The sequence below is a fragment of the Haemaphysalis longicornis genome, unplaced genomic scaffold (genome assembly GCF_048455015.1).
Source record: "Haemaphysalis longicornis isolate Haplotype H1 unplaced genomic scaffold, Haemaphysalis longicornis Haplotype H1 scaffold_2, whole genome shotgun sequence".
NCBI lineage: Eukaryota > Metazoa > Arthropoda > Arachnida > Ixodida > Ixodidae > Haemaphysalis > Haemaphysalis longicornis.
The window spans coordinates 254,330,650-254,344,271 of record NW_027526295.1 but is presented as its reverse complement, the minus strand read 5'-3'; the positions used below and the strand labels follow the sequence as shown (position 1 = coordinate 254,344,271).

At 49.0% G+C, this 13,622-nt stretch overlaps 1 protein-coding gene across 2 annotated transcripts in view; it reads left to right on the top strand.

The window, feature by feature from the left end:
• Window positions 1-4,377: 4,377 nt before the first annotated feature.
• The window catches only part of Dsor1 (mitogen-activated protein kinase kinase 1), a 33,844-nt gene continuing 24,599 nt past the window's right edge, over window positions 4,378-13,622 (top strand). Inside the window, exons 1-5 of one of the 2 annotated variants that reach the window (XM_077700226.1) lie at window positions 4,455-4,588; window positions 8,639-8,725; window positions 9,124-9,349; window positions 10,208-10,354; window positions 13,499-13,576. In XM_077700226.1, coding sequence (XP_077556352.1) covers window positions 8,694-8,725; window positions 9,124-9,349; window positions 10,208-10,354; window positions 13,499-13,576 — 483 coding nt within the window. In that variant the 5' untranslated portion in view covers window positions 4,455-4,588; window positions 8,639-8,693. Of the gene's footprint in view, window positions 4,589-8,638; window positions 8,726-9,123; window positions 9,350-10,207; window positions 10,355-13,498; window positions 13,577-13,622 lie in introns of both variants that reach the window. The other variant, XM_077700225.1, reaches the window with a different exon arrangement.

Below are 13,622 nucleotides of genomic sequence, written 5' to 3'. Positions count from 1 at the left end.
TACGTGAGGGAACGGAAGCGACCGCGCCAGAGCCGGCGGCCGCTCAGAGCCGCCTTCAAATGCGCGTGGTAGCGCCGCGTTACGCTTTTTTATTTCCACAGAAGAACTTCCACTAACGTTTGCCCATGATAATGGAGCTGGGCGCAATACCGGCATCCCGTTGCTATCAATCGAGATGAAGTAGACCACCCGACAGTAATTTTTTCCATCATAATAACTGCCGGAATGGCAATTTTTGGCATTGCAAGTAAAAAAACGGACCCTGATTTACAAAGCTATTTGCTCGTATACGATATCGAAAAGCAGCTTTTATTATAGCCGATCCCTCGGCTATCACGTCGCCCTCTCTGAAGGGAACAAATCGCACGCGGGCGGAGATAAATCACTATTTCTACTATACATTACATACAAGCAGCTTCGTTAATATCGGCCCACTATTTTTTCCCCTGTGTGCACATCGAGAATCGAATTATAAAAGGGATCTGAAACTATAAGCCCGCCTCCAGAGCTAAATGACGCACTAAAACACGAAAACACTTCCTATCTACCGCTGTTTTCTACTTTAACCAGAGACAGGTACTGTAGAAAACATTTTACTTTCAAATAAACTAAATCTAACGCTCAAAGTAAATACTTCACTTGGGAATCGAACAAAAATATAATCTATTGTTTAGGAGAGGAGCAGTTTAGTTTTCGCACTTCCCAAATACGATGGCCAATATTTGTGCGGGTGTATTTGTTACTACGAGAAAGGCTGATTTTGGTTCACTTAGCTAGCGAGACAAAAGTCGCACAAATGTTTATAGCCGCGTGTACAAAAACTCTATTTGGGTCGTAAAACTTTTGGAAGTCTAAAGGATAGAGGTGGCGTTGGGCCAGCCCAAATGAGGCCAATATTGGACGCGAAAGTGCAAGTGGTCAATAATTTATAATATACCTTTTTTTTGTGGTAAATGCAATACGAATGACAAATGTAAGGCAAGTTTTGCTAACTCCAACACGTTCGCAAGCGCCTGAATAGGTTTAGGCTTCTAATCATTTTTGTTTTTTGCATTGAGAAAAATGGGGGATATTACTGCTTATGCGGTTAGTTTAAACATTTGATGGCGACGCCGGTACAGCGCGCTGGTGTAGCAGAGAAACCCCGGGCGAACGCATCACTGCGCCCGGCGGAGCGCCCTGCAAGTCGCCGGAGAAGCGCGAGCTTCACGGGACAGGTTCCCCAACCTCCGTCACAGGCCGCTCGGAACTTGTTACGGCGACTCTCCGCCAGGTGCAAACGTCGTCTGCTCGGAGGTACTTTGAACGGCGGTACCTAGCGCTCTTTGTGATTACGAAGCTAAGGATTTCGCCATGGTGATTTTAAGAGCATAGACTACTTATTTGGACAAAAAAAATTTTGAGTGCAGTTGGCCTTTAAGTAGTTATCCCCTTCGTTTATCTACACTCCCTAATATTTATATTCCTTCACTCTGGATAATTCACCTTGCTGGATAGACACTGCGTGCGTCAGTGGTAGCGTCATTGAAAACCACTATTCCTGATTTTTCTGCGCTAAAATTTAACCCGAGGTTGGTGGATTCCTGGCCGCTAATATTTATTAGCCGTTGCATATCGGTCAGGTTATCAGGCGAAAGAACAATGTCGTCTGCGTATAACATTCCCGGAATACGCTACCACTTCGCCTTACAGCATATGGGGTAGGCTGAACCCTACTTGACTTTCTTCCAGTTTCTTTTCTAAGTTAATTATTCTCTCTCTCTCTCTCTCTCTCTCTCTCCACCTTAAGTCAGCTAGACCATTTGAGCCGTGTACACTCCCCAATACCCCCCCCCCCCCCCAAAGATGCCCAAGGATTTATACATCCCCCCAAACATCTACCCAACACCCCCCAGGAGCATTTATATATCCCCCCGCCGCCCCCCCCCCCCAAAAAAAAAGAACAAAAAAATCGAAATTCTGCGTCAACCCCTGGCCATATGGCGCTGGGATGTGTGCTTGTCTCGCATATATATATTCCAGACGCCCTGGGACCGATTCCTATCCACACCGAAGTTTTCCCAATTTTATTTTTTATTTTTGATACGGCGAATGACGACAAGAAGCTTTTGGTAGCCGGGGACACGTGCTGGGACATCTGGAGGAGCACGTGTTCGAAGCGGCCTCAATGCATTGACGCCAAGGGGAAGGGGGGGGGGGGAGAGGAAAAGGAAAGGAAAGGCACTGGGGATATTTATTTTGAGCTCGGCAGGGAGCTCACTTGCATACAACCCAGTGCAGGGTAAGGGAAGTAGAGGGAGAGTCACAGGATAAAGTGGAGAGAGAGAGGGAGAGAGAGAGAGAGAAAAAGGTATAAACAGAGCTGTCAGTCCTAAAAAGCTGTCAGTCCGGGCACATCAGACCAGGCACTGCACTCCGGGCAACAGCCGCTGCGCGAGGCCGGTCGTCTCCGGGTAATGTAGCAGATGGGCGAAGACTTCCCGTTGGGTTGCCGCAGGCCCCTTCGGGAACAGATCAAAGGTCCTCCATGCCGGCGCTGGGAAGGCCTCGACGCTGGAGCGCTCGGTGGAGCTCTGCTCTCGGGCCCTCGTGGTGGGGGCAGAAGCAGAGCAGGTGCTTCAGCGTTTCTGGTTCCGGGCAGTCCACACATGTACAGGAGTCCTTGCGCCCGTGTCGGTGTAGGCGCTCCGCCGCATTGCAGCAGTTGAGCCGCATGCGGTGAAGCAGGCAGCGGGCATCCCTGCTGATGCGTGTAGGCAGCGGCCGTGGCGCCAGGCCACTCACAACGCGAGGGTCGGGGTGCATCGTCTGCACATTGCGGGCCAGGGCGGTGCGGGCCTCGTCGAAGGCGGTGACGTCTTGGGAAACTGGGGTGCCCTCCTGGTGGACCTCCCTGGCTCGGGCGTCGGCGTCCTCGTTGCCCCGGATGCCACTGTGGCCCGACAGCCAGTGGAGCCACAGGTCGCAGCCTCGGGAGGCCACAGTGTGCAGCTTGGGCTAAGGGAGCGCTCCGGGTAGCCGCTGCTGTTGGTGGGCTGGTCGGCCGCGTGCAGCCGCAGCATGGCGAAGTCCTGGAGTCCACGTGAGGATGACCGCCCCGGGGTGGTTCTGGGGTCCCCTCTCAAGGAGGAGATCGGCGGCCAGGTGCAGCGCTGCCAGCTCCGCCCGTGTGGAAGAAGTGGGGAAAGGCAGGCGCAGCTCCGGCTGGCTTCCAGCTCAGGCACCACGCACGCAGCTAAGGTGGCTAGAATTCTAGCCACCTTAACGCAACCACCCCCTCGCACGCACTGTGCTTGACGGAGCCGTCTGTGAAGAGATGCAGGTAGCAGCTCAGATCGTCCTGCCGCAGGGCGGCCGCCTCGTGGCGGATGGCCTAGGGCGGTGTGGTCCGCTTGTTGAGGACCCCGCGGAGGGTCGTGGTGATCTGCAGGGCCTCCCCGGTGTCTGGTGGTGTCGGCTCCAGGCGAAGTCGGTTCGGCGATAGAGTTTCATACAATAATAATTTTATTGTATGAAACTCTATGGGTTCGGCATCTCGATGCCCTCCTCGAAGATAGTGAGCAGCGCTCCCATGTGCGAGTTGGGCCGGCTACGGAACCTCCGCAGGAGCTCGTGCGGTCATCAGGCGCTGGATATGCCGCAGCCTCCTCCGCAAGGCCCGCATCTCGATGGGCCAGGTGCCGCCTCGGTGTATGTGCCGAGTGCAATGAGTTCGCTATTAAGTGCAATGCACTTCTTAAGCGACCCTGAACCTGCGTCCACCGGCGATGTCCGCATCACATACCCACGTGGAGGATTGGCCAGGAATCTCCTCGTCTTCATTGGCAACGGGGGGAGATGGGCGCGCGCTGCCTGGCCGCTGACATGGCACATACCCACGTGGGGGATTGGCCAGGAATCGGGCGTGAGAAGGGCTAATGCTCCCGCTTAAAGGAGTACTGATACGAAATTTCAAAGCTGAGATCCGCTCTAGCAATCAAGTACAACGACAACACAAATAGGTGTCTGTGAATAAATGCATCTTTCTTTCTTTGTAGTTGTGTGTGTGTGTGTGATCTCTCTTTCGCGAACATTACCGAACCGCGCAAATTCAACTCGTGCATTCGCACTTTCACATTCTTCCCCTCGGGGAAATGCGGGGAATTTTTAATCAGTACCACACAACCTTTAACATACTGGCACTACAACAGCATGTGTTTGGTTTGGTATTGCTTTCAGTTCCAACTTTTTGTACCCCTCGCTAGCGATCGTGTGAAAACCGATCCAAAACCGAAACTACCTGTACCGACTTACACACTTGCGGCAAAAACCTCGACTGGAAACAGTGAGCACTACGGTGGCGCCTCCTAGCGGCTGTTTGGTCTGCAACTTTTTTTTGGGCTGTTTTGTTGATCTACTACTCCCAGCGCAAACTTGTAGTCGGTGCTCAGCACGGCGGAGCCGTATCGTTCGTATTTTGTACGCTTGTATGCTGCGTGAAGGGAGCGGCTAAAATGAGCCGAAATCCTGGCAAAAACAAATTAAACCTCAAGCTTCCGCCGGGCTCCATAGAGCCGCTAGATCACTCGGGATGCGATCCGACAAACGAGTAAGTAGGAGCGATGCCACCGGAGGCACTGGACTTGACCTTTCAAAATTCTCCGCTCTCCGCGGTAACGATTGACCGAGTCCCGCCTTTACCTCTTCTCCTCGAAGTCAACTTCACTTTGCGATTTGCTCCGTATGCCGGCGTGGACACTAGATATCAGGGCTGCGCACTACGGTGTGGCACGTCTCTTGAGGCGCGTCTAGCTCTTCTGTGGCGTTGGTACGGGCGCTCCGGGTGACAGCTTTCGGCGGTGCCACCTCTTGAGGTCTCGCACTTCTTTTCGGTCTCTCGTAAACAACTTCACTTCTGAAATTTCGACACCGTGTGAAAGCATTGTGCGAATGCTATCGCCAAAAAACTTTACTCCGCGTTATTCTGAGAGCGCGCTTGATGTGCGTTCAGGTGAAAAGCATTCCGCCGCGTTCTGTCTCGTAAAATGGGCCGTGGCGTGCCGCGCCTGTTCAAGGCGCCCGTCTTTTAGTTTATTGCTGCTTTCCGCCGGAATCGAGATGTGTCGGCGACGACACGCGTCAGCGACGGCGCCAGGAATAATTTGACGGAATCGGGCGTCGCGACTCTAGACCAGCTCTTTGTAGGAAGACCACGCGGAGCCGCCTACGACGCCTTGCGTGCTGTCGGTCTGAAGACAGCCTCTGTCTGCCAGAACAACCAGCTGAAATTGTTAGTGCTACCGAAGACGCGCGGCCGCCGTATGACAAAAGAGCATTCGCATGTTGCAATCTCGGTCGGTTTGGCTTGTGCGCATTGTCACAAGAATTTTGTTTCGTGGAAAACAACAGAAAGAAATACTTGCAGCTTTCTGTGTTAACGAGATACGTATTGGCCTTCACATAGCGTTTGCTGCTTAAAATCTTTCGGGAGCAAGTCGTTAAAAGCTGAAGCAGGAGAATTTCTGCCGACTCACTTTACTTAAAGCAATATTTTCAGCGAACAGCAAATAGTCAGCTTGCTCGGTAAATACACGGCTGATGGAAAACTTTGTGCGCACCTAATTGAATTCGAAAGTACAAGTCTAAGAAAGCCACATTCGAGCTGTTATTTCATTTTATTTCGGAAATGGAAAAGCTGCGGAACCTAAGGTCTTGTATGCTGACAGTGAAGTGAGTTAACCTAATGCTTCTGATAGCTGAGAAAAGTTATCTGAATGCAGCCCTTTTTTCTGCAATTCTTTACACTTGTCGTGCAAACCGCAAAAAAACAAGGTGGCAGTGTTTTGTCACGGCAGCATTCCCTAGTAGTGGCCTGGGCTTCGCTCTTGGTATGTTTGATTGCTAGATTACACAAGCTTCAGCTTGTAAATACTACCAAACAGGCTGACTCTCAATCACAAGTGGCAGACCTGGCTTTGCCTCAGCTTCGCTTTTGTGCAAGCGCTTTTGTGAAGTCGGGAGATTTGTGGTGGTGAATGCAAGGGCTGTTGCTCCTTCCTACAGTGAACACATGAATGGATGTATGTGCTCAATGACAGCCAACGGTAAAAGTTACAAGATTATTTGTACAATCCAGTTATCCAAGCTACACCAGCTTTACTGTTCATGACACAGCCAATCTCATGGGTATTGTATGCTTCTTCGTCTAGGTGGCAGCACCCCACAGGATGGGTTTGCTTGGGTGGGGCTCGATTGGCTCAGGTTGTGCAATTTTTTTCAATAAGAAATTGGAGGGAAACAAGACAGAGAAATGCCAGGGGTAATAATTTGCTACCAAACAGGCAAAACACTGTGGGGAGAACAAAAAGCAGAAATAGGTGCAAAAAACGTAATAATTGGGTTAAAACAAAAAAATTTGTCAGCCTTTAAAGTCTCCTTGAAATAGTTCCAACCTCGTTTACTTGACACACTGGAAGTGGTGCATCCAGCAACATCTGCGTTCAGGCCGAATTTACCCTCCGTGCGCTGACAAAAGCTGATTGATTACATCATGACCGCGTTGTACGGACATTAAAAACCGAAATCGTAAAAGACATTTTCATTTATTTATTGTTTTAACGGTATTTTCAGTGATACACAGAAGATGTGGCCGAGTAAGAAAAACAGGCCGAATTGTTTGTGGCCTCACCTGTTAATTTCCTGATCCTCTCAGACTAGACTGCCCAGGACATGGGTTTCTTGTGTGGGGAGGTTGGGGTTGGGGGGGGGGGGGAACAAAAAATAAATAATTCGCATTTCTGCTTTGTTTTCTTCACAAAGTACCGCATTTGCACGATTCTGGCGCGCCCCTGATTGCAACGCGCTGGTAATTTATGACAATTCTCAAACCTAACTTTATGCTGATTCTATTGCGCAGATGTAAAAGACATGGCATATGTACATGGCAGACAGCAGTTTATTTGACGCATGCAACTTTGGCAGCGAAAATCCCTCGCGCTTCATAAACCTGCTTATCAAGTCCCTGCTAACCTAAAAACTAGAGTATGGAACGTTGAAAGCATTTGCTATTTGAGAGAGAGAGAGAGAGAAAACTTTATTCTTTAAACAGCCCTAGTCCAGACCGTCGTGCCACAGTTTCTTCATTAGGAGACGGCTGGTCCGTAGAACTCCCAGAGGTCCGCACTAACACGAAGGCGGTGGGCCGCCAGAAGTTCTTGCGTCGATTTGACATCTACGCCAGGACCCGGGTTCAACCAGTCCTCCCAGGAAGCGATGCGGGAATGCAGGTGTGGTGGTAGGTCTGGCGGATGGCACTCCCAGTAAAGGTGTACTGATGGGTAGGAAGGGCAGTTGGGTGTAGGGCAAGTGGGACGCGAGAGGATGCCATGCATGTAGTGGATACGGGATGGAGCGATGAGAGATGAGGTCTGTGCTTTCCGGACCACAGATGCGGCTTCACGGGAGAGGGCGAGGTGGGGGACCAAGAAACACTGCCTGCTTGCTCGTAGCGCGCAGAGATGCTGTCGGCGTGCTTGATGTTCTGAAATCTTTTGAGTGCCAGGGTGGTACACATGGGGCCACAGCATGGGCGGACCCGGGGAGAGTAATCGGGTAAGCTCGTGTGCTCGAGCATGGCCGTCCAAGTTGGCGTGGCCGGGGACCCATACCAGCGTTATCTTGTGGGGAGGATGGGCGTGAAAGGCGCAGTTGAGGGTGTCAGAGATGTGAGGGTGTGTGGACTAAACACGAAAATTGGGGTGGCAGGGGGCTCGACTTTCACAGCGTCTTCGACGACGGCGGCTATGGAGAATTCTTCGAGGGTTGTACAAGTTGGGGCGTTTTTGAAGTGGACAGTGGCGTCTACAGATCGGGTAGGGCTATGGAGGGTGATAGCACCATCTCTAGAAGTAGAGTCAAAACTGGCGTCCGTGAAGTAGATTGCCGCACTATTCTATTCTGTTTAAGCCAATTAATGCGCCTGTTCAATGCTTTTGTGCGTTGTTGCCTGCGGACCAAGTTGTGAGCAGGGTGCATGTGGCGAGGAATACTTTCAATTACTAGGTTTGGGAAGGAAGACCATGGAGGAGGTTCGAGAGGGATTGGGAGAAGACTGTCTGTTGGGTAGTTTAAGAGAAGCATCTTGACCTTCGTAATTTTGGGCATTACTAGGCGTTGGTTCATTCATCGCTTCTTTACGAATTCTGCCTGATAATCTTCAAGTTCTCAGAAATGTCTGTGCTTGGGGCCAGTGAATACTTTCCTGGAAGCCTTGCCTGAAAATTTGGCACTTTCTTGTTTACACCATTTACCTGCCGTGGTGGCTCAGTGGCTAAGGCGTTGCGCTACTAAGGACAAGGTCGCGGGTTCGATTCCCGGCCGCGGCAGCCGCTTTTCTGATGGAGGCGAAAAAGCAAAAACACCCGTGTGTACGAGATTTCGGCGCGCGTCAAAGATCCCCAGGTGGTCAAAATTAATCCGGAGCCTTCTACTATGGCGCACCTCATCGCCTGCGTTGCGTCGGCGCGTTAAACCCTACAATCAATCAATTGTTCACACCATTTGCACGCGCATCTCCGGGTCACCCAGTGCGCGTGAAGCTGTTCGGTCACCCTCACTCTTGGCAAGAAAAATAACCTTGTGCTCGAATTGCGCCCTATAGTGGCACATTTTCAGACCCATAACGACCGAGACGAGGTGCTAATAGCAGCTCTAGCATGCACCTTTGCAACTCCTGGCTAAGGCTAAGGTACGTCATACTTTGCTTACGTAATCCTGACGGAGTGTTTTGTATTGAACTGAGTAAAATTTCAGGACGGGTTCGTATCTGTGGTGATGCTGCTAGCCACTTGGCAGGCGATATTGCTTTTAAGCCTTATTCTAATACACACACAAATTTAAAAGCTACTTTTAGAAAAAAAAGAGGTGCAAATTCGGTATGATCAACACTCGGTTGCAAGTAAAACTAAAATCAGGTCAATTCCTTTTTGAGGGAATTGGAAAGAACATAGAACGTGATGAAGGGGGGGGGGTATAACACGCACCCACCTCCTCAATACTCTGCTCCTCAGGTTAACCAGGTTCCCTTTCCGGCTGAATTTCGTTCCCCCCAGCCTGTCTCACCTCTCTCTCCCTGACAATTTGCAGCAAATCGACGCAGAACACGAGTATCGAAGACTTGCAGAAGACCCTGGAGGGCCTGGACTTGGATGAGCAGCAGCGCAAGCGGCTCGAGGCCTTCCTGTCCCAGAAGCAGAAGGTGGGCGAACTCAGCAGCGACGACTTTGAGAACCTCGGTGAGCTGGGCGCCGGCAACGGCGGCGTCGTCACCAAGGTGCTGCATCGACCCAGCGGCTTCATCATGGCCCGAAAGGTGTGAAGCCTTGCACTTGCTACTGTTTTTTTATATTATTATTCTTATTGTACAACACATCTTGGTCTTGCTTTCATACAGAGTGTAGGAGTTGAATTTTTTCCCTATGATGTCTCTTTGCAAGCCAAAGTATGTTAGAGTAGCAATCTGGTATCATTTCATTTACATGACGAATAATTTTTAACATTTTTTTTACGGTCCTTTAACCCCCCGTGCAAAACTGATAAGAAAATATGAGTGCACAGCCTGTATTTACTGGGATATTTTGAAGTCTGTGCCAGTGGCACAAATAAGTGCGAATCGCCGAATTTCCTGCGCAAAATAGGGCAAAAGGGTAAGATGACACCTGCGGTACCCCTTCCAACGTTGTGCTGGAGCTAAAATTCAGTTAATGGCATTAACTTTCGAAAATACTGAACGAACAAGGATGAGCCCAGCAAACTTGTGCAAATGTTGGGAGGGCTATCACTGTTTGTGCAACAATTGAGCTCCCCCGCACCCCCTGTCGTGTCGGTGAGTGTCGTGCAGTGCTTCGTTAAAATGTAACGAAAGCTCGAAAGGCCTGCAGTTCGTGTATCAATCTGTTCTAATTGCTGCAAATTGCAGATAGCGGCAAACCAAAATTTGTGTTCGTTACGAGTGATTGTCTAGTGCAGGTTCGAAACTTTGTCAGCAAAGTTTCATGCTTGATTTTTATGATTGAATATTTCTTGAATCCACTTAATACAAGCATTCTTATCAGCCTGGAGATTTCAGATTAACTAGGTTTTACCGCATTACTTAATCTTTCCCTACCGCTCGTTTCGTGCGTGTGGTCTAGAGCACTTCTGATAGTCGAGTGCCCGCCGTCTTGCGCAGCTGATTCACTTGGAAGTCAAACCTGCCATTCGGAACCAGATCATCAGAGAGCTGAAGGTGCTTCACGAGTGCAACTCCCCGCACATAGTCGGCTTCTACGGAGCCTTCTACAGTGATGGCGAGATCAACGTCTGCATGGAATACATGGTGAGGGCAGCGCCGCCTTCCTGCTTATCATTTCCTGCCCTGAGACTGGGCCTGACATGTTGAGTACATATCCTCGGGTATCTGTTTACCTGCTGCGGTGGCTCAGTGGCTAAGGCGTTGTGCTGCTGAGCCCAAGGACGTGGGTTCGACTCCTGGCCATGGCGGCCGGTTTTCTGATGGAGGCGAAAAGCAAAAACATGAATGTGTTCGAGATTTTGGCACATTAAAAATCCCCAGGCGGCCAAAGTTTATCTGGAGCCCTCCGCTCCGGCGCGCCTCATCGCCTGTGTAGCGTCAGCGCGTTGAACCCCCCAATCAATCAATCAGTCGGGTGTCTGTTTCCTGCTTTTGGACTTGTGATTCAACACTTCGTGGAATTTCCTGCTCTGATTACCTTGGCCTTTGCTAGCTCATCATATGTTTGCCTTATTATACAATGCCTTGTCTCTCTCTTAAACCTGCTGAAGGATTGTTGTTCAAACCTTATGCACAGTAGTCTCTCAGCAGGGGCTCGTGCAGGGTTGGGGGTCAAGCTCATGTGAAATTAGTAGGTTTCAGCATGGAGGCGAACTGACGAGTTTACTGATTCTGGCTGCCAATGAAATAATGGCTACTTACAATTACTTTTTTGTTGCAAGGGATGCACTAATTAAGTCTGCGCGACATTGACGGCGGCTCCCACCACAATCATAATCTCTTGTGAAGAAAAACAAATGGGAAAAGAAAAGCAATAAAGGTTGTATGGAGTACGCCTACTGCGCACCTAAGAAAGACTTAGGTGCCCCAAAGTGTGAAAAACTGCCGTCATCTGGTCAAGAAAATGGCCACCTCTGTAAAGAGTAGAAGAAAAACACATTTGAATTTGCATGGGGTTGGAACCAGAATCTGCGCAGTGGAAATCCATTGCGCTACCACTGCACTATCTCCATGCGCTGCGAGCAGTGGAACGAAGGTTGTTACTTTCTCTGTTGCATATACCCAGTTGAGGGATTGATCTGGAATCGGGAGCTTTGAGGACCTTATGCGCCCGCTTCATCAAATCGAAATGTAAACTATGAAATCAAAATGTACAATTTGTAGATAGTGTGTGCTGCATGACGCCTGAACACAATGTTACGTAAGAAGATTAGGTGCTCATGAGCCATGCGGGGAACCCTGGTTACAGGGAAGCTGTGGCGTTGGTCAGTCTGCTGAATTTGTGTCAAAAGACGATGAAATGGAAACGAGAAAAGACGCAAATACAATGTAGCTCTACAAAGTCGATAAGTATCGCCAGGTTTTTCCTTAAAAACGGGTAAGCAGATTTAAGGGGACTCTGCTTTTGTTGGCATTGCATAGACTGGCACAAATGAAAACACATCGTTTATTCAATTGATAAAGCAGTATTTAATTTATAAAGCCTGAAAAAAGAAATAATACCGTGCGACATTTATGGCAGCCGCAACGACTAACAGCAGTGACGCCCATACGAGATGTGATGTGATTGGACAATGTCTGATATTAGAATTCAAACCAGTTTCGGTTTCGGTTCTGTGAAACAACATGCTTCGCATCTGGCGTTATCGTTGGCTGGACATTCATATTGCGCTTCTGCCATGTTGTCGGCTGTAAAATGCGTCCGATAAGCATTCCAGCACGGATTGGAATCATAACAATCACTAGCCGAGGCGCACGCAGTGAGTGAACGCCCTCCTCGTCGCCGGAGACGCTCAAATGCGATGTGCTTTGCCTCCATCTTTGGAGCTTGCCTGACTCGTGCCTGTATTGTAAGAGGCGTGTTTGCACCAGGTCAAGGGTTGGTTAATTCGGCACTGTGCCTGCAAGCAGTTGGTGCTTATGGCAACACGACACAAACGAGAACTCGCCAGCGCGTCAGTGTCAGTCTACACGCATTCTGCGAACTCATTCGTGGAGCCATGATCAATATAGCAAAAAATGGTGAATTTAGTATACAAAGCATTGCCCGAAAACAAATAAATCGAATAAAAAAAATGCGCTATCAGGGATTCGAGCTTGCAAATTGCAAAATAATCCTGACGCTCCAGGCCACTCGGCCGTAAGCCAGCGCTGTTAGGAATGGAAATATAAAGTATATCATATGGCCTGTTACATCTCTATTTAGTTTTAGCATTCCAAGCAGTTTAGATGACTATTTTTTTAATAGCGCTCATGCAGTGAGCATCCCCCAAATTCCCATAATTATCTCATCTCCAGCGACTGCATTCCTTAGGCAGAAAAGCTTTTTCAAATGTGCGGTCGTGCTGCTGACCGCTTTGCTAGTTCACCCAGTGCAAAAGGTCCCTTCCGCTCCTTGGTTTTACACTGTACGGTAAAAGTTTCGGTTGATTTTAATTCCTTAGTACCTATATTAACTTCGCTGACTCTTCAAGATCCCGCCTGTAATTGGCCTTGGATTTTTCTACTAGCATACCAGTCAGCGAGGTGTCGCATGTGCGCTTGTGTCAAGCTGCTTGGACTTAGAGCTTGATGCACTCAACGAACTAAAAGAAACTAAAGGCACATTCTTCCAGGCACAAATCGTGTTGTGGTCTTGTTTCAACTGAGCGAAGGAATTGCGACGACCCGCCGGCGGCCAGTCGACTAAACGCTGGGCTCACTGATTCTGTTGGAGGGTCGGCGAGCCATGCAGCAGCGCAGTCAAGACAGGCCATCACGATTGAATGTCATACAAAAAGTCATAGGAAATAGGCAAGGAGGGTGCAAAGAGGAGGACGGCACTTTCAAATTTGCTAAATAAAGTATAAGCACAGCGAGATTAGTCGAAACATGGGTTAGACGCTCTAGACTACAATTTGCTCAAATAATCCCACAACGTTTACAAATTACTTCAGTGGCCCTTTAAGTGTCCTGAGAATTTTTTTTTTACGTTTTTAATTGATTTTTTTTTTGTTTCGTTATTCTTTATCGTAGTTAGATTGTAGGGAGGGGAGAGAAGGCCGTAACTGTCTGACATAAAGCTGGCATGTTATCTTGTTTTGCATTTGCTTTATTGCTTGAATTTAGTAAAAAAAAAGGGTGCTGTAATTACGTTTAACTGCATTGCATAACTTGCAGTGGTGCGAATTCCTTTGGCGTGATTGATTGTGTAAATTGAAATATTGCACCTATTCGTTGTCATTTCAGGATGGTGGCTCCTTGGATTTAGTGCTAAAAAAGGCAGGCCGCATCCCGGAAAAGATACTGGGCAAAGTCACAATAGCTGTGAGTACGACCTTCGCGTTTTCAAGTACAACCTTACATTTCGTCT